The sequence below is a fragment of the Xiphophorus hellerii genome, chromosome 7, assembly GCF_003331165.1.
Source record: "Xiphophorus hellerii strain 12219 chromosome 7, Xiphophorus_hellerii-4.1, whole genome shotgun sequence".
Lineage (NCBI taxonomy): Eukaryota > Metazoa > Chordata > Actinopteri > Cyprinodontiformes > Poeciliidae > Xiphophorus > Xiphophorus hellerii.
This window is the reverse complement of record NC_045678.1, coordinates 8,597,520-8,617,788: the sequence shown is the minus strand read 5'-3', so window position 1 is coordinate 8,617,788 and position 20,269 is coordinate 8,597,520. Positions and strand designations below refer to the sequence as shown.

General features: G+C 43.7%; 1 protein-coding gene across 2 annotated transcripts in view; it reads right to left on the bottom strand.

Annotated features, from left to right (window-relative positions):
* Nucleotides 1-73: 73 nt before the first annotated feature.
* The window catches only part of arhgef49 (Rho guanine nucleotide exchange factor 49), a 62,728-nt gene continuing 42,532 nt past the window's right edge, over nucleotides 74-20,269 (bottom strand). For both annotated transcript variants that reach the window (XM_032567665.1, XM_032567664.1), the window contains exons 3-8: nucleotides 16,051-17,720; nucleotides 9,309-9,510; nucleotides 7,225-7,447; nucleotides 4,678-5,267; nucleotides 3,702-3,847; nucleotides 74-3,410 (exon numbers count right to left, since the gene is read on the bottom strand). In XM_032567665.1, the coding sequence (XP_032423556.1) occupies nucleotides 2,585-3,410; nucleotides 3,702-3,847; nucleotides 4,678-5,267; nucleotides 7,225-7,447; nucleotides 9,309-9,510; nucleotides 16,051-17,660 (3,597 nt within the window). In that variant the 5' untranslated portion in view covers nucleotides 17,661-17,720 and the 3' untranslated portion in view covers nucleotides 74-2,584. The remainder of the gene's footprint in view (nucleotides 3,411-3,701; nucleotides 3,848-4,677; nucleotides 5,268-7,224; nucleotides 7,448-9,308; nucleotides 9,511-16,050; nucleotides 17,721-20,269) is intronic.

Below are 20,269 nucleotides of genomic sequence, written 5' to 3'. Positions count from 1 at the left end.
TTTCAAACCAAAAGGGGAAAGTAAATAAATCATAGGCAACTCTACAGGTGTTTTCTTACATTGAGATGTTTTCTTTTTTTGTCCTCCCAACAGCAAATGAGCCTTAGTGTGGAGTCGAGCAGCTCTGCCCTCCGAAACAGTGATATGTTCTTCTTAATGCTACTTTATAATAAACATAACAGCAATGGTCTGAAATTATCGGCTTGACCGACTTTGTCTCGATGTGCCCAGTCAACCCAATATCTTCGCCAATGAAGGAACACGCATTTCACCAGCAGTTATACTGGAGAGTAAAATCTTTCACTTAAATATAAAGTGCTTCAAACTAAAGCCTTCAGAAGTAAAAAAAAAAAACATTGGTTAAAAAAACACTGAAAAAAGAAGGCAGTTCACTGTAAAAGGAATAATTATATTGCCTGTGAGTGCAGACACAGGGCAGGCTCGTCTGCTTAGCGGAGGTCAATGCTACTGTGGCAAGATTGCGAATTTGTCAGTCTTCGTCTAACAGTAATAAAGTAGAAAAGGCACAACAGCTCATTGCTGGTCTCAGAACACAGTTAATAACCTGTCATGGTGACATGATCGGGACGCTCTCTTCCAGCCTTGGGGTCGTCAGGTGAGCAGAGTTTTTCAGCCTTCGTAGAGAATGCTTACTTTTTATGACAATGAGACAATTAGACATGAGCCGAAAAACCGAAATGGGTCACTTCTTGAAAATAAAATGGTAAATTGTGATTTTTCTTTTCTATTTATAATCATAATTGTGTAAAGTGTAAGACTTCAATACTTAAAGACTTTGGTTTTCAGGGTCTAAGAGTGCAATTCTTTCTCCATGAACTTTTAAAAAGAGCTGAGGAAAATATCTGAATTATGTAGTGACAAAAACAACTTGTAGTTAATTAAAGAAATAAAAGTGCACCTATTATAGTTTCAATCTATGCAGCTGCTGATGCACTGAGTACATGGATGAAAAACTCTGCCCTTGACAAACAAAGAGGCCGACTAGTACTAGAGATGCACCGTTTTGTGGCCGACATACAATCCCCAGCATTTGTAAAGCTTTGAAATGCCTTTAGCAATTTTACACTAATTAAATTTCTCTAAGAACAGAATTCAATATATTTTATTATCCATCCTGCAATGAACAGATATTTATATTTGGACAGGGGGAACTGCCACGCCATGTGTGACACGGAAGTTACAGAAAAGGAGGAATGTACGATTTTAAAATGACATAAAATTCACGGAGTTGACAATTTGAACCATTTTGAGCATCTTGTATTGAATTTTTAAAAGGCAGCCAACATTTCGAAATCCTGCATAATCCATCACAGACAGAGTATAAGAGTGCCATCAAATTACACAAAGCAACTTTGCTGTAAAATGTTCAGCCTTCCTGTTATCTGATGAAAGTCTTGCTCTCTCACGGTCTGAATGAATCATAAAAGTGTCTCACAATATCATAGAAATTAATTTATTGTTATTAAATAGATTTTTTCCCCCTTGGACTAAATTTTGAACACCTCAGGTCCTGAAAACAGATGAAGCGTATTTTTGCCAGCACTGAGGTGTGGTGCATTCAAGTGACAGAAAAAAAACATTGGATATTTGAGATTCCGACTACCTGGTCAACGGGTTCAAAATGGACTAATTCAGATCGGTAGCCTGAATTTCTTGGTGCATCTCTGACTAGTCTTGTTCGCTATCCATAAAACACAATTTTTAAAAATTGATTTCATGACAACAGGATGATTTCGGTTTTAAAGGCGAAAACAGAGGCTTTCTTGGAGTCGCAATAACGAAGCGACGCATTAATCATCAAACCTGCCACAATGCCCAGTAACATAAAACAGAAGGACCAGCTGCAGATTAAGAGGGAATTAACTGCATATAAAGTAGCTACTTTGTTAAACTGGCTGAGATTATTGCTGTTCCATGAAATCCCATTGAATTACAGATATGTTAAAGGTCTGCTCTCAGCCTAATGGAGAGGCTCTGCTCAACTGCATCTCTGGCAGTGAAAGTTGTTATGCCGCCTACAGACAGTAGAGGGCAGCACACAAAGATAAAAGGGCAGTGACAACAAAACATAAACCACTGAAAAAAACAACCAAAAAACTGAAGACATCTTTACCGTCTCTTACCAAAAATGTCTGCAATCCTCACTGTCTTGTATAAAAATGACATAATAGTTTTTTTTTTTCTTCTTTTTTTGCAGCCAGTCATGTTCAGTCATGCTATTAATCAAACACACCTTTAGGTACTCAACAGTCTTTACAATCAAGGCTTTCAAGAACAGCCCAAGTATTTTTTGGTCGTTCAAAAAAACTGGTATTTTTCTCCCTTTTTTTTGTAACAGCTTCAAAATGAAATCTACATACAATTATATGGCGCACTTACTGCTTCATATGGAAAAAAAGTGCTACGTTTTCTCACACACAATGTGAGACAGATTGTGTGATTGTTTACCGAAATCTAAAACGTCAGAACAGCGGTGTTGCTCAGGAGATGTTGCAATTGGATTTCTGGAGTTGAGAGATTTGGGGTTATTTACAGTGGAACAACAAGGTGGTGGAGGCTAGCCTCAGGAACGCGTCTGGTTGGCGTTGATCATGATGTTAGGCAAAGCGTTGCGCCTTTTCCTCCAGGAGCCCAAGTCTCGGGCGTACCTCTTCATCTGATGGAACCACTGCTGGGTACGGGATTTGTCCGAGGCACGGAAAACAAACGACTCCCGCCGGATGTCGAGGACCTCGAAGGTGTCCTCGCAGTCCGGATCTGATGACACCACGCAGTTTGCGAGACGGATCGGCTCTCTCAGCACTGCAAACTTCCCACTACTCTTGTCCTTGATTAAGACCAGCACTCCGTCTCGAACGCTCTCCCCCGTGTCTTCCCCCTGCCGCCCGACGTCGGTGGCCTGCCCTGGGGAGTCGCCGCCCCTCTGTGTCCTCACCATCAGTAGACTCTGCACGTTTTGGAACTTGAGGGCCTTGCTGCCCTTTTTTAACCACTGACCATCTGCTGGCTGGGACAGCTGGAGAGGTCCCTCCATGACAAACCGGGTGTTTTCTCTTGCCCAACCCACGGTCTTCATTGACACCTCTCGCATCTCGATGTTGATGACCTCCCGGTTCTTGCGGCTGTCGCGACGGAATGAGCGCAGGGACCAGGTGACACCGTTACCCTCCTGCTTGGTCTTCATGTTGATGTGCTCCAGATGGGACTCCACTCGACTTTTGGCCTCCCGGAGGCGAGCGTAGTCCGGGTGGCATTCAGGAGTGACCTTAATGATGCGGCTCAACAAAAGTGGGTACTTGGTAACGCGCTGGAGCGGCGCCATGAGGAAAGAGCGCAAGTTCATACGACGCAGTGCGGTGTTGTCGTTCTGGGAAACATCCAGGAATATTCTGAAATGAGAAAGAGGGTGGGCATTTGTACAGCACGTCGCATGTCTTGGGAAAATTAAAACTTTATTAATGGGTGTTATAGAAGAGCCTGAGATGTGGCTCTGTCTGAAAAGATGAATCATTGCAGCTTAGCTCTCAAAATAGACCTTCCTCTGAATAAGTGATAACTCACTGTCCTATCCATTAAGAATTACACAGAGCAGCTGTGGCAGAAACAGGGGAAAGCTCCCAGAGCAGCTTTTCCATCGTACAGCCCAGCAGGGAGAACAGCTATGGGTCGTTGTTAAGTACCTGAGCAGTTCTTTCTCTTTCTCCAGAGTGTTGAGCATGTTGACCGAGGTGGACTGCTGCAGGCAGTAGGTCTGGAAGGCTGGGAGCATGTTGACGAACTCTAGAAAGATTTCTCCAATGTATACGGTCAGCAGGTCGTCGTCACCCTGGAAACAAACCACACACACGCAATTCAAATTAAACGTCACCGCTGTCGTAGACTCTAAGTCATCCAGTCACAGTCACCCAGAGCTTGAACAGCAGGTGGACATAAGTGTGGCTAGTTTATGGCAAACATTACCAAAATCCTTCACCTTCTACACTGAAGGGAGAAATACATGGACAAGAGCCGTAATTCAAAGGTTCTGGACCCATCAAGAGGCATTTGCACAACATATTGCGACTATAACCGATTTATATTCCCATCATAACCTTCTGGAATCAAATCATTAAGTGCCTAAAGATTCCTCCCTCTCTCTCTACATCTTGTGTTTTTTGTTGCTGAAAGTACACCTGGTCTGGTGGTTCTGTGTTTAGCTGTGCCTTTTCCCTGTATGTAAGGTTTGATGCTACAAGCTATGTCTACTCTCCTTACTTTTCCTTTTCCCCATTGGAGATACACTGAAATTAATATTATTTAAACAAAGTAGAATATGTGTATAACTGACAAACAAGTTCCCAAAAAGGTCTTTATAAAAAGTGGAAACTACAGAAGAAAATCAAGAAAAACAGCAGCTTGCAGGGAATCGTTGAAGTTGCCAGGTTTAAAAAAGTTAACGAAGTGTTGCAAACCCGGCGCTGGAGATACAGGAAAAAAAACCTGAGTGAAGTTTCATCTAACAGCACCAGCGTTGTTTTGGTTGAAACAAATGATGCATCACAATAAAATTGCACCTACATACATTTGCATATTTAGATTTGTGCTTGTGGTTGCGAAGGATTGATGCGATGAAGTTGTGGACATCGTTTGTGTGTTCATAATAGATAAAAAGGTCACCTGGTCAAAGGCCTGATCAATGCTGTCCTGCAGGTGTTCAGTGAAGCGGTCGTTGACGTCTATAAGCTCCTGAACGTTGCCGAACACCACAGCAAGCTGCTCGGCCGTCAGCAGCCCGGCGCTCTGCATGGGGCAGTAGAACTCCTCCTTGATGATCCGCAGGTCCTCGCCGTAGCTCGACTCGGTGTTCAAGAACTCCAAGATGGCCTCCTTGCGCTCGGTCCGCAGCTTGGAGCAGCGCTCGCACATCCGCTCCCCCCGCTCTTTGGAGACGCCGTCTCTCTGTCCGCAGTCGGGGCACGGCCTCTGGGATTCCCACGCCCTCAGAGAGGCGGACGGCCTCTTCCAGGTGCGGGACAGGCCCGGGCCGATGCCGCTGTCCACCCGCTCCACCTCTGCCCCCCTGGTTCTGCGGTGGCGCCGGGGCTCGCGGTCCTCTTCGTCCCGCTCGTCGCTCAGGCCCACTACTCCGCTGTCTGAGCTCAGGCTGCTGATGGTGCTCCAGCGGTGCTGCCCGCAGCGGGTCACGCCCAGAACCGCCTGACGCTCCTCGCCCGGCGGCTCAGAGTGACCGCGGATTGCTGCTGGAGCTGGAAGGAAGAAATTACAATACTTTTTAGGAACTATATTTTTAAATCAACTATCTGGTAATATCATAGCGCTGACTCCAGCTAGCCTAATAGACTCAGATTAAAATTAAGACAATTAATTACTAGTAGTGTCCAGAAGTACAAACTATTACAGATATCATATTTCTATAACAGGTAGATGCTCAGCCCTCCAGTGGAAACTCAACCTTTGGCCATATGGATAAAAAAGCTCACTACCATTGTGCATCGACACATATTGACAGACAGAAGGTGTTAAATATCTCCTGTAAGCTTGCATTGGCAAATAAACAAAAAATGAAAGAGTGATATTTTTTTCTGCCAAGAAAATAAATGTACTCTTGATTTTCTATTTCTGTGAGGGAGACAAGGTCGTCTTAACATCCGGTGTGCCATATTGACTGGGATTCGAGCATTCTGTGGCTAAGAGCTTCGATTGATGGAGAGGAACAGTAAATGTATAGGGGGGGGGAAGGTGAGCGACTGGATGGAAAAGTCAAAATATTCGGATGAGTAAGCACCGAGTTCCTTAAGAGACGCTAAGACAAATCAGATGGGGGCAGTAACCGAGGAATACAGCTTCCCTGGACGAGACGAGGGGTGAAATGGGGACACAAAATGTCACACAGTCAGCTCAAATAAAAGACCGAGCCGTGGTTTTTGAAGTGGCAGTGGGTTGTTTCTACATGAAAGATAAATCGACTCGGAAAGTCAGTGAACCCTCAATGATGTAGCTGACGTCAAGGCCGCGGGGGCAGACAGTGGGAATTTATGAGGGGTGATATAAAAACAGGACGCGCTATTATGACAGCACACACTGCCTGGAAATCCTTACATAACCATTGAAAAAAAGAAAGCAGGCCACAACTCTAGTATCTGACAGTCGCCATCGATTACTCTCTGTCTGTGACATTTAAGCATTGTACATTCGAAGAAAAAGTCAGGAACGCTCTAAATATAATCAGTGTTACGCAAACTGAGCCTTCGCACCCCCAGCGGGTAAATAACTACATTTGTGACGTCGATAAAGACATTGAATTTTGTCAATTAAAATTGTAGCTATTAAAAAGATTCCTAATACAGATATAATCCTGATTACGCCATCTACTGTCTTCAAAAACAACTAAAACTGTCAAGCTGGATATCTTACTTTCATAAAACATGTTTGTAGTGTATCTGCTCAGAAGTTTAGATAGTGTTCATGTCTTTAGAGTTATGCTCATCTGTTCAGCACTGTTCATGCTAATGCTAAGGCATTTCTTTCAACCTCACCAACTCTCACTCTCTACTGTTCTTCCCTTCAGTCCTCATCCCAACCTCGTCAAGAGACACCATGGCCTCTGTTCCTCATCTCTAATTGCTTACCTCAACCTCCTTCGATCCTCATTTCTTATCCAAACCCCTTTCAACCCTAATTCCTTATTCCTTAAGCCTTAAATCCTCATCCTTTACTCTTTCAGCCATCATTCCTCATCTCTTATGCCAACTCCAGTTAACACTTACGCCTTATCCCTTGCTCCTTCAATCCTCATCTTTTACCCCAACCTCCTCAAACTCCCATTCTTTATCCCAATCTCATTCAGTCCTCTTCCATAATTCCTTCTTCTGACCTACATCAACATTCATCCCTTATCCCAACCTCATCCCAAACTCCTTCTTCACTACCCCTTTAGCCCTCATGCGTACCTTTTTCACCCATCATCCTGGCAGCCCTCACATCTACCTTCTTCATATCTAAGTTTTACTTCCTAAATCCCTCATTACCACTTATTTCATACATCATATCCTCAACCCAACCTCCTAGAAAGGCCTGTTGCCTCCTTTCTAGCTAGTCCCATCATTCTTCATCCCTTAGCCCAACCTACTTTTAAGATAACCCATAACTCCTTGAGACCTAACAACTTCACTGCTCCATTTGACACATTTGGTCTTTACTTACCACTGTCTCTGTCTCTGTCCCTGTCCCTGTCCCTATCTCGGCGGTGACTATGGATCCGGGCAGCGGCGGCGATCTTCATTTCCAGCTGTTTGCGTTTGGAGGCGTCCGCCGGCATGGGATCGCTGTAGTGGGGCCGGAGGCGACACTCACGCTGCGCCCTCACCGTCTCCGCCTGCTCGTAGGCTGCGTCCGAGCTGGAGCGCCTGCAACCCAGGCCCGCGTGCTGCGTTACGGAAAGGACACGAGGATCAATGGGATGGTCGCCTCTCTCTGGCAACAGGTGAAATGGAGCAATAGTCCTTGTGTGCATGCAGGAACATCTCGATATATATGCAATACAGCCTGAAACCTGGTGTTTTTCAGTCATTCAATTCAAAAAAGCGACTCTTCTTGCGTAGATTAATTATAGTTATCCACTCAACATTTAGCCAGGGCTTCATTTGCATGAATTACTTATTCAGGTGATGAGCTTTTGTCTAGTTGAGGTGCTGATAAGTCCCAAACAGGTATTGCTTCACATTTCTGCAGTAATCCCTCTTGCATCTTTTTTGCTTTTGCCCCAGGGCAGCTGTAGCTTGCAGTAGTAGCTTACCTCCATCAGACTGCGAATGTGTGTGTGAATGAGAGAATGACCGAATGTAGTGTAAAGTACTTTGGATTCCTCTGCACTAGTTAAAGCGCAATACAAGTACAGGACCTTTACCATTTGTCGACCTCCCTTTTCCTTCAGTTAAACTTTCCATTATTATGTTTGGGTGCAGAACTCTGCGAAGGCCCAGCCATTTCTGACATAAGCTGTCTGCTGGACAACGGTGAGGTCAGCAATCTTCTTCCATGATGGCGTAGATCAATGACGCAACATTCAAGTATTCAGGCTGAATATTCTCATTTTGTGACAAATTGCATTTTGGGTTTCCATTAGCTGTTCCCCATAATCGTCAACGCCGATGGAAATGGATGTTTGAATTGTATCGCTGTGTGCAGTGAATATATATTTGTCTGTGGAGAGAGTCTTCCTCTGCGGCGTCACCACGTTTTGCTGTGATGGTGGCGTTACATAACAGCTCTAACTTCTGCCTCTGATCCCGGCTCGCGGGAGTGACAGGAATCCAAATTTCATTCTCAGACGCAGAACGAACTGTCTGGCAAAGACTGTAAGCACACATAAAACAATGCTCTTATCACTACTTCAAACAGCCTTAAAGATAAAAAAAAAACAAAAAAAAACAGCCGCTGAGTAAGAGTCTCCTGGGCTTTTCTTTAGGTGATGAGAGGAATTCCCAAAACAAAACACAATCCTCAGATTCACCCGAGGAGCAAAGTTCAGTCCTGCTTATCTCAGCACTTTACATAGGAATGGATGGATGGATGACACTGGCTTTACATCCAAAGCTCTGACAGCTACCTGCTGACAGGAAAGGGGCACTGAGACTGTCCTGCCTTTTACAGAGCTTTGACAGAGCTAGCTGTGATCAGGTAAAAACGAAGAAGAATAATTAATATTCCACCGAGCGATCAGACAGCAGCCATTACTTTGGGAACGCAGGGGCAAGCTAAGCTGCAGAAATCTGAGATGGAAATTGAGAGAAAAACGCGCCTCGACATCTGTTCGCTGATAAAACTACCTCCAGACATGCAGCATGGGGGAAGCAAGTCGGGGGATCCTTCCGATCTGCAGATGCAGCGAGGGGCTCGATGCTGGCCGCGGCCAAAAGGAATGAAGAGGCGACTTATCGGCAGCAACCCCGGCGCCGGAGGGGCGTCCTAATCCTGCTTTTTATTCCTTCCTCAGACCGCGAGCCGCAGCTGCAGCTGGAGGACGGAGCGCTGCATGCTTGCTCTTGTCTGAGACGAAATACCTCTGCATAGAAAGGATCCAGGAGAAATGTGCATATGTGTGCGCGTGTGTCGCAGTCTCCTTGCTCGTCCCAGCCATCCCTGAATACCAATAAATCCGAGCACTTCTGCTTTTTTTTGCTTTTTTTCTGCTGCAGAACGACGTCAGCGAGCGGCAAGATGAGCTCAAACAACATCTCAAAAGCATATAACACAAGAACAACAACAACAAAATGAAAGGTCCTTACGCATTCTCCAGCCTCTTCCCTTTCTCCTGCCGCTTCTCCTGCAGACGCCTCGTCGCCAGCCTCGGCTCTGCAGGCCGTTGTCGGCGTTGCCATGGCAATGGCGAGAGGCTGACAGTCGGGCGAGGGGGCGGTGATGTCACAGCCTCCGTCCCGGTCACCTGACAGCTTGACTGGGGCCTCGGCGGAGATCTCTGCACTGCAGCTGACAAGGCGGTGGGGGGGGGAAAGGAGGGAGACGGAGGTAAAGAGGGATGGATGGATGAGGAAGAAGAGGATTTGAATGTGGAATAAAAGGAGGGAATTTGACGGTGGGAGGGGGGAAAAAGGCAAAAAAAACAACAGTGAGCATGCAGCAGAGAGAAGAGGGCTGGCATTATCATTCTGGAGAAATGCTTGTCAGCAAACAGCTTCCTTGTCATTCCCTTTCCACACACACACACACACACACACGCACACACACACCCACACACACACACACACCCTCTGCTCCCCTGCTGAGTCGACTGTCCTCCACACCCATCCTCCTCCTCCTCTTCTTCCACCATCATTCCTCCAACCCCCCAAACACCTCAATCAATACCCCTGCTCTCCTCCTCCGCCTCAGAGGGATAGTAATTAGGGACATCAGTGCATATTAACACCTGAACCCCGGGACCACATGGGTAATTCCTGCATACAAGAACAGACCTTCCCATCGTTCATCCTTTGTCTGATAACTGGACAGTTATACGCTCACCGCACACGACCATTAGAGGCTCTGATGCAACCTCACCAAAAAAAAAAAGAAAAAGCTAAACAGCTGAGCTGAAATTACTCTGCAAATGTTCATGTACCTAATACAAAACATAATCTTGCAAAAGCATCTGCATTCTATAAATCTTTACACATTTTGGTATGTTTTAACCACAAATCCCAATGTATGTTATTGGGATTTTATGTAATCAACCTAGAAAATCATAATGTATAGTTGCAAGAGAGGAATGAAATGATGGAAACCAAAACTTGTTTCCATCCAAGCCAATAAGAGTCAGCCACATCTGTAATTATTTTAAAGTATCTTTACCTGCTTTGCACAACTAGAGACAGAAATTCTCCAGCTCGGTCAATTTGAACAATATTTTATAGTTTTGGGGTTTTTTTGGAAAAAAATGTGTTCTATTTTCCTTTGTTTTGTATTTACTGTTTGTACTGATTTGTATTTATTGACTAAATTTGTGTAATAAAGTCATTTCGACCCTGTCTTGTATTATCTTTGTTTGCTTTTAGCGATGCAAATTTCACGTTGTATGAAAAATAGCCATTTGGCAAATCCTGCCACATTTACCGAAATGTTAATTAGCGTGCTCCCAAATCAATAGGTACATTTCAAATTCCAATTCAATATTGAGCATCAATGTTCAAGTCTTGCTCAAGGCTCTCAACTGGCTTGAGATCAGGACTTTAACTGGGCCATTCTGTCAGTAAAATGCATCAGGTTAGGGTTCAGTGACTTTTTTTGCACTGGATTTTGTTTAAGGGAAACAGATTTCAGATATTTGCTCACAAAAAATAATAAAGAAAAACTCCAAATTCTTAATTCTTTTTGTATCACTTGGTATTGACTACTTCATAACCTAACATTTCTTTATAATACATCGACGTTAGCAATAGGAAATACTGACATGAACTGTAACAAGCCTCCCTTTCTCTCTCTTCATCCCCGATTTGCACATTTTTAAATCATTTGTGTTTTGGTTTTAGCAATTCTGCAGAAAGAAAAAACATATTTGCAGTGTCTATGTTTTATCTTGTATGGACGTCTGCAGATTTAAAAAAAAAAAAACTACCAGCTTACACATTTAACAAAGCTATTATTAAATGTGTAAGCTCTGTAGTAAATAACTATCGATTAACGGAGCCATAAAATAATGCACACGTCTTTAAATTCTGCTTGTAGCATAATTCTCAACTCTACATCCCACTAGCTTATTGATCTGGTTCTTGAAACCCCGGTGAGCCCCGGTCGTGACTTTTGTGGTCCAGAAGTCACGACCGCAGAGGAAGATATTGTTGCAATTCTTGTAAGGGAAAGAAAAAAAAATCCCCCCCTGACATATTATTTTAGAGATTTCTGTACTACTTAAATTAGACAGGTTTGTGTTTCTAAACGGACAGACTATGATGAAGTCTGTGCCCTGAAGATGTAGATACTTTAAAAATTGACTTTCTTCTCAACATTGAGGTTGTTTAGTCATGTGGTTTGCATCCTAAGGCTAAAATAGATGCATCTGAGAGCCGATCAGAGACTAAAGCAATCCGAAATGTGACTGTGAAGGTAAATAATAGATGCCTAAGACAGCCATTGCTGAAAGAAAACATGAAGAAGTCATTTTTTTATTTAAAAAAATAAAAAAGTATTTATTTTGTTCAATCCAGTCCAGTGACTGAAAATCCTGACTGATGTAAATTTTGTGATCCGTAGCCGCCCATTTTTGTCTTGAAATGAAATGAAATTTATTTATTTCAAACAGGTGAAATATGAGAGAAGAAAGTAAGAAATAAAACAAAAATCATAATAATCATCACACATAAAAAACAAAACTTTCATAATTGATTGCTAAATTAGTTGACGATTACTTCAGTAATTGATTCACCACGATTAATCCGATTAACCGTTTCAGCCTTACTGTGAAGTTTTTGGTTTTAATGTACGGAAGTAAAAAAGTGAAACGGTGTGAAAACCTTTGTGAGACACAGCAGAACATTTCCAAAAAATATGAAACAACGATATACTGTACCTTGTCACTTTGGTTTTTACCCCCTTTTTTAAATTTTTATTTGATCATTTTACTTTCAGAACCAAGGTTTTAACTTCCGTCCACATCAGAGTTCTTGGTGTCTTTAGATGACAAATTAAGTCTATACATTAACACGATCTGTTTCTAGACTCTCCTCTTTTCTGGTCCGCAGTATGAAGACATTCTCCACTCAACTACACTCGACCTGCACTTTCTCCGTTATCTAATCCAAAACACCAGCGCAGCACGGAGAAGCTGCCCAATCGTCTCAATCAAGCCAGACCCAACGTGGCAGAAAGCCCAACGGCGGCCCCGAGGACGCAGCTCGGATGAGTCCAGTTGGTTCAAACTGTGGTTAAAAAGGCCTCTCTCTCCCCCCGCCCCAATGTGCTGGATTAGCTGTCATGACCTGGATGATGCATGGGGAGCAATAACCTGTGGCTTAATTCATCAGGAAGTCGCTGTTTGTGATGGATCGCCTCTCAGCGCGCCGCGATGTGACAACAAAATTAGGCGGGCTGTCATTTTACCCGACGCACGTATCACCCAAATGAATCCAATATCTTTCTCTTTAAGTGGTGACGTCTAACGGCGATGAATAAAGAGGAAGCACATGCACACATACACCACAGACACACTGTTTCAAATTTCACACTATACTCAGCCAATGCGTTTTTATTGCAGTGTACGGTTTCCCCAGCGGTGCAGTTCTAATGCGTTAATCCATCTGAAGCCTTTAATAACCCTCCCAGGTAGAACAACATGCTTATTGCAGGGATTCTGCAGCAGGAGGACTATTATTCTCCGAACGCACAATGTGCTGCATGATACGCCTGAACAAAGAGGCTTATGGGTGAAAGCCAAACACCGCAGGGTGCAGGAGATCACAAAGAAGACTGCCATGTTTAATTAATAAATCTTCGAGTTTTGAAACGTGTCCTGAGCCTCAGGTTGGAGTTTAAACCACCAGAGAGCCAAGTGTGTTGGATTCTTTTTTCTTCCTTTTTTTTTTTTTTTACATAAAAGAAGAATCCGGTCGGAACAAACAGAGCTGACTCTGAGCTGCTGCATGTCAGCGAGCTTCGCTGAGTGGGTGAATTCATCAGCTACCTGGCTCAGGAACCAACTGTATTGTTTGTTTTTTTAGAGCAACTTCCGACTGGAACGAAATATTGCGCCATGCGGTTCTCCTTATGGACCTCTGGTGGGCACATCTGTAAGTTTCATGCCACAATTAAAAAAAAAACATCACTTGAACTATTACGCAGTGATTGTGCACAACTGTGATCGGTTCCGCCGCTCTCCACAAGCCTTAATCAGGCCAGTGCTCCTTGATCTTAAAGCATCAGATAAGCTGAACGTTTATTGCAGTTTCGAAGCAAATTGCCAGCTCTCCAACAATCAGCCTCACAGAGCCACAAGACACAGGACTCCTTGCCTCATTAAAACAACAGCGAGAAGTAATTTTGAGTCAGTCAGACCAAAACGGACTTTGTGACACGTAAGATGCTATGAGTAGTGGAAAAGTAGCAGTACACATCCTGCAAACACTACCTCCCAGAGATACATGGTAGCAGCAGAATTGTGCTATGGCAGGCACCGGAGCTAGAGTTGATGGGAAGATGGATGGAGTTAAAGTCGAGACCGTGGCAGAGGTGCGCCTTACAGTTTTCCCAGGTTTTGCTTGGCTGTGAGCATGGTGAAAACCAGCATTTTTCTACCCTTCGGTTCATTGAGAGGGTCTGAGTGGAACGATTGCTTCCCGGAGGCGTAGAGTTTAACCCTCCCATGGTCTTAGAAGAAGAAGAGGAAGAAGTTTTATTTATTGGAAGAAAAACAAAAACAACAACACAAGCACAGCGAAAGAAAAACTACACTTTAAAATGTTCCAGTTGTTCAGGGTGGCCAAGCAGATGGTACTTTCTAAGTTTGTTCTAGATTAGTAAAGTATAAAGCTAAATGCTGGTTCCCCATGTTTGATTCTTGTTCTGGATTGCTAAGAACGGCGCAATTTATAAATTAGCAGGAGTTTCTCAGGTCTTGCTCCAATATTAAAAATATAATTCAAGTCTAATTGGTGTCTTAGAGTGACGTTCAGGATGAGCAAACCCGTCTGGACCTCGCACAGGATAGGAAGCTTGCGGGGTCAAATTGACCTCACCTCCTAAACCCACGGGACGATTCAGTTTGAAATTTTACCCAACAGCTAACGTTTGTCCGTGACGCCAGCAATTTCCGGACATTGTCTGCGCTGTAAACAACCGTCCTCCACCGGCAAGAGAGAAGTACCGAGCCGACATTGTTAATGTTAATTCAATAATCGGAAGCGTGGCCAACACAGATTGAACGTCTTCACTCACTTCCTCCGCTGCCATTACAACTTCCTGTTCTGCAGAAATCCAAGTGAATGGGTGAAAGTTCAGATCGAGCAGTCAAGTAAGATTTTAAACAAGCAAAATGGCCAGGAAGGCAATAGCCAGGCTTGTTGGTTATGCACATTGATTAAAAAAAAAATACAGCTGCAGACCTATACATCTATTTTCAAATGTTCTGTGTACACAAAGTCTTCCACAGCAGGTATTTTACTGCTGCCATCACGCAATATAGCCACAGACATCCATCAATCCTCCCAACTGAACAGACAAAGAAGAGCCAGTGAGTGGAGAGTCTTGACAGCCAGGTAAATATACACTAAATCTCCCATCTATCACAGGCTACGGCTGAGATTCAGATTTTATTACTGAACTGGCCAAACTTAGCAGCTCCTACATGCTCAAAATAAATAAACAGCTCAACTATACACAGGCCTAACCAGCAAGACAATGTGGTAAATGATGCCATCATCCTGTTTGCCCTTGATTGGGATAAACTACAATGGATACATTCATCTATCCAGCCAACAGCTGACACCGAGAGAGAGGAGCGGCAGGGAAACAGTGAGTCTGCAGAGGCACCGCCAGTCCTCCAGTCTGCCGTGCCTCATGTCAGCCTCCCGCCCACAGCCCCGTCTGCACAGCCAACCCTGTTAACTCCGACAGCTGTAAGCACAATAAGTGAGATAAATTGATATCGAGACAGCGTGCGCGGCCTCAAACAGACGGAGGTGCGACGCGCTGATGTGGCGCTCATGTTCTGCATAGCACACAAACATGCTGCTGTGTGCGTACGGCTCAGTAATGAAGCTAAGATCGCTGCTGCCGCTGTATCAGCTACCAGGCTGGGGCAATAAGCGTAGTCAAAACAATAAATTTTCCAGCTAAGCAAGGATGTTTGGATGCGCTCAAAGCTGGGCAAAATGTTAAATGGAAAAAACCTAAAATTATTTTTACAGAAATAATAAAACGATGGTCCTAGATTGAAAATGTAAGGTTAAAAATTAAATATTATCTTGCACTTACAGTGAGAAATTTTAATTGTTTGTTAAAATCTAGTTTAAGTGATTTTTATTACAATATAAAAGCATAGTAAAGGAGATCGTTTTGAGCATCTCGGGCTTTAAATGAATGAAAATTTACTGTGTGACTTCTAGATGTGTGAAATGGGATGTAGAAATATTTTTTACAATCATATAATTTAGTCAGTCCCAGTGCAGTACCATGCCAGGCCAGCAGGGTGTAGTAGACCTGCAACATGTTTGGGTAAGTTACCAAAATGTGAACAGGTGTTTAGTTCAAGACAACTGAGAAATGTAGTTGATAAAAACAATAAATACTTTAAAATAGTACTTTAACTTTAGTTTTCAAAACAGAATTTTACATTTTATTTGATCATGAAAAGAAGGTCTACTCTTTATTTAAACATTATTAATAAAAAAGTTTTATTTTTTAGTAAAGTGCTAGATATATTTTTCAAATGTAACATGATGTTAGGAAAAATAAAACGTTAGTATTTTAGCTCTGCTGAGTCTATAGTTCAATCAAAACCTTAACAAGCTGAGCCACATACTGTAAATCTGCCTGACTAACCTTTTCTTGATGAGGTCCAGTGCAGATCCGATGAGCCCATCCCTCATCTTATATATCTTGGCTCCATACTTTGACAGGTCCGTTCCCTCCAGAAGTAGCGCCGGGCAGCAGCTGGACGGACGCTCCCAGTTCTCTCTGCTGGCAAGGAAGGGAACCGACCCAGCTGGTTCCAGACTGCTCCTCCTGCGCCTGGCGCTCCCTTCATCTCCTCCTACAACAATGGCTTTATCCTGGGCTTGGACTGTGCAGGCCTGGGGTTGAAGGGGCGAACGTGGAGACGGGCCTGTTCGGATGGGGGAGTTCCTGCTGGTGACAGAGCCGCAGAGCAATGTGGGAACTGTGGTGCTGTTACTGGTCGTCGTGATTGAAGCAGGTTTCTCTGTAGAGGTGGTGGTTTGCAGGGCCTCGTCGATTCTAGCTACACCTTCGCCTTCTTCACCTCTAGAATTACCTTTCTGAACTCCACCGGGTCCAAGCAGAGGCTCAGTCTGATCAGAAAAGGATTCATTATTTTGCAGCAGGTCTTGTTCACGTCCTGTAGACTCCTTGCTTTGCTTTCCCTCCTTCTGCCTCATTCTCTTAAACTCCTCAAATGTTGGGATGTACAGACGCCCCACAGGAGGTCTACGACGCTCACAGACAGACTCTCTCCCACTTGGGTTCCCTGCAATGTTATCTGTTGTGTAGGACGTCTGGGCTACTTTTGCGCTGGACTGAGAGCTTTGGAGGGTCAGGTTGGGGCTGCTGTTCTGCCGCCTGAGTTGTAAACGCCTCAAAACTTCCTGCTTGATCTCCTCTGGAGACGTACGTATTGTGCATGTCGGCCTAGAGCAAGTGCCTGTTGGAATTCCCTGATGCGCACCTTCTCGTTCAATGGCAACAGCATTTGGGTTCACCTGAGGCCGCATTGGGAGTGGCCTCAGAGGCTCAACAGAAGATCTTGCACTCTGCAGACGGAGTTTCTCCCTTAGTTCCTTCCTTGTATCCCATTCATCAACACCACCTGGAAGCAGCAGCTGGGGGAAGAGTGGCAGATCCTTTCTGGGTAGCCCGTGTCGAGGAAAGAATGCCAAACTCTCTGCGTTGGGTACCAGCCCGTGGGCCCCTAGCACAGATCCATCAGGAGGTCCGTCGTACCAGTGGCTAGAAGAGGTGTACCGTAAAATAAACTCGCTGTCCACGCTCCTGCAAGGTGCAGCACTGAGTGCACACAAGCCAGAATCTCCTACGGTGTTCCAGTTCAAGTTCTCCATACTCCTGTAAGGCCTGCTGCCATTGCTTCCAGCTTCGATGCAGGAGCCCCGGACCACCCCCTGCCCTCGCTCTACCCCCAGAGGACCCTGACGGCTGGAACAATACCTCAACCCCAAGTTGGTGAGCAAGGTGCTGCTGTTGCACCTGGCCATCAGCGGGTACGACAGAGCATGGAAGGGCCTGTGGCGGGGGAACGAGCTCAAGGGGTCAGGGGACAGACGGAGGTTGGCGATGCAGGGCTCCATGTCGATCCTGAGGTGCAGGGGAGAGCTGCAGCCAGCAGGAGAGCTGGCGGAGAGTGCAACAGAGGAAGTGGAGGGGTAGTCACATGGTGGGGGAAGCTTCACGTCTGGCATGGCTGTGGGCAGAGTGAGAGGCCCTCAGTCGCACAGTCGGCAGGTAACAAGTATGGCCTCCTGCAGGGGCAAAAAGCACATGATGATGATCATGAGGATGTTTCAAAAAAACTATTTTAACACTAATATGCTAAATACCGTTTCAACTTTTCACATCTTCTCATCGTACCGCCACAAACTTCACATATTTTATGCAACAGACCAACAGATTTGCACATCAATATGAAGTGAAAGGAACATTACACATAGCCAGCTCTGTCCAATATAAGCCAAATTGAATGGATAACAACTGTGTGCATCGACTTTTAAATCTCATCACAAATGTGCACAGGGTTTAGGTCTGGACTTTGACTGGACCATTCGAACAAGTCAATATCCTTTGATCTAAATGATGTCAATGTAGCTCTCGATTCTCCTGTATGAGCTACAGATCTCTGCAGCTCTCCCAGAGTTGGATTTCTTGGTAGTTTCTTGCAAAACATCATATCTTGCTAGGCGTACGGTTGTGTCGTATTTTTTTTATTTTTAAGCGATGGAATAAGCTATTAAATATTTAAAAGTTGTATGATCTAACTCTATCAATAATTGGGGTGAATTTTACGGGAAATTGGTTGCACTGAATTTAATTTGAGAGAATAACAGTATCAAAGTGCCGTTATATACTACAAATTTCCTTTCAATTCGACAATGTTTCAGCACATTATGTCAGTCTGTCACATCAAATCTGAAAAAATAGACTGAAGTTTGTGGTGGTAAGATCAATAAATGTGGACAAAGTGGAAGGCTTTTGATTATTTTTACTGCGAACTGCACTTGTGTCAAATTTTTCAGGCCTTTGCATTGATGACAAGGATCTGTCAGAGTTCTTCCACAACCAGGTGGACAACAGCACCCATGAATATTGTATAACCACAGTCCAGGAAATGTTGCCCCTAAAGCGTGTTTCTTCTGCCAAAGCAATCACATTCATTTTGTATAAATGGTGCCCTGTCTACCCCCCGAGTGTTTTTTTTCCTTTCCTTTCTCTCTCTCTCTCTTTGCAGCTGGAATAATAATAGAAGGATTATTGCTCTGCTTGCTAGGCTATTAAAACACGACGATTGAGAAACAGATACAAAGAGACAGACAGTGCAAGACGGAGCCGCTACAGGAGACAAAGATGGGACGGAGGAAAGGGGGGGAAATGAATGTGATGTTAAAAGAAAGCAGTAAGCTGAAGGGACAGTAATGAAGATAGCTGCTCGGCAGCTCTTTCCCTCTGACTAATCAGACAGCAGTTGGATATTAGCAGCCGAAAGAGCGGACAAGATGGCACTGGGTGTACTTTGACTCTTCCTGTCTTTGTGCAATGAGTACAAATTGAATGTTGACCACTCAGCCCAAACCTCCTCCATCATCCAGGGCTCATATTCTGTCTGCCACATTCAACAGAGCCTGATTAAGGACGCGATTATGAAGCAGGGCCGATGCGTCATGCGAAAAGTAAAATTCAAATATCGTCCGCAGACTCTAATGCTCCACTAAAACAAGCCTCTGCAGCCTGAGCTAACAGATGCATTGCGATTCCTTACATGGACAGAAGCAAGCAGAGTTGTGATCAGAGTCAATTAGTGGGCGGTTTCCCTCAAATGTCATTTGCGAGCTGCTTACTGAATTAAATTAGCTAATAAACAGAAAGCCAGGCCCCTAATTTATTGATTCTGAAACCGAGGCTCGTGCTGCAGTTGGGAAACGCAGTCATTTAGGAAGTTAAACATAACAGTACTTTTAAGTACTTGCATTCAAAGTGCCTCCTGAAGACCTGCAGGCATTTGAACCCTCTACGTAGCAACGCTGACAGCAAGAAGTGAAACTTTATTGGAATCTTTTAAATTGGTACTTCAACTGTTTTGAAAGTCTTTTGGTAACACTTTATTTGAAGGGGTGTGCAGAAGACTGTCATAAATGTCACATAACACCTGTCATGAACATGAAGAAGTCCTCATAAATGTTAATGACATGAAGTGTCATTCAGTAAATAATGACACTTTTAATTGACTTTTAATTAAAATTTTTCACAGAACTTTGCATTAAAAGGCTCATTATTGACCAAATAATGCAAAGTTTACACTTTTATTGGACTTTTAATACATCTTTTAGGGCAACTTTGCATTAAAACTGTCATTATTTACCAAATGACTCTTTATGTCAACAGTTATAAACATTCATGAAGACTCCTTCATGTTCCTGACAGGTGTTATGTCATGTTTATGACAATGTTATGCCGGTCTTTTTTATTTTTGGACTGAAAGTACTTCACACCTCACATTTTGTCTTTTGTTTTACTCTTGCAGACTTTTCTTATCAAAGTCTATCCTGCATAATAAGTTATCAAAGTTTGGTAAAAAAGTGAAAAAGCAGTCAAGGTCCGAATTAAAAATTTTAAAGACTTTCAGCTATCTTGAAGAACGACACATCAAAACTGCTTTAAAAGAAACCCACCAGTCTGGGTCGTCTGAAGAAAAAGATCAAAACATTAGCAAAGCATTTGATATCAATTAATAGTGACATTCGTCACACACTGTTGAATGCAAATGCAAAATTAACAGTAAACTGCACTTTTATAATTT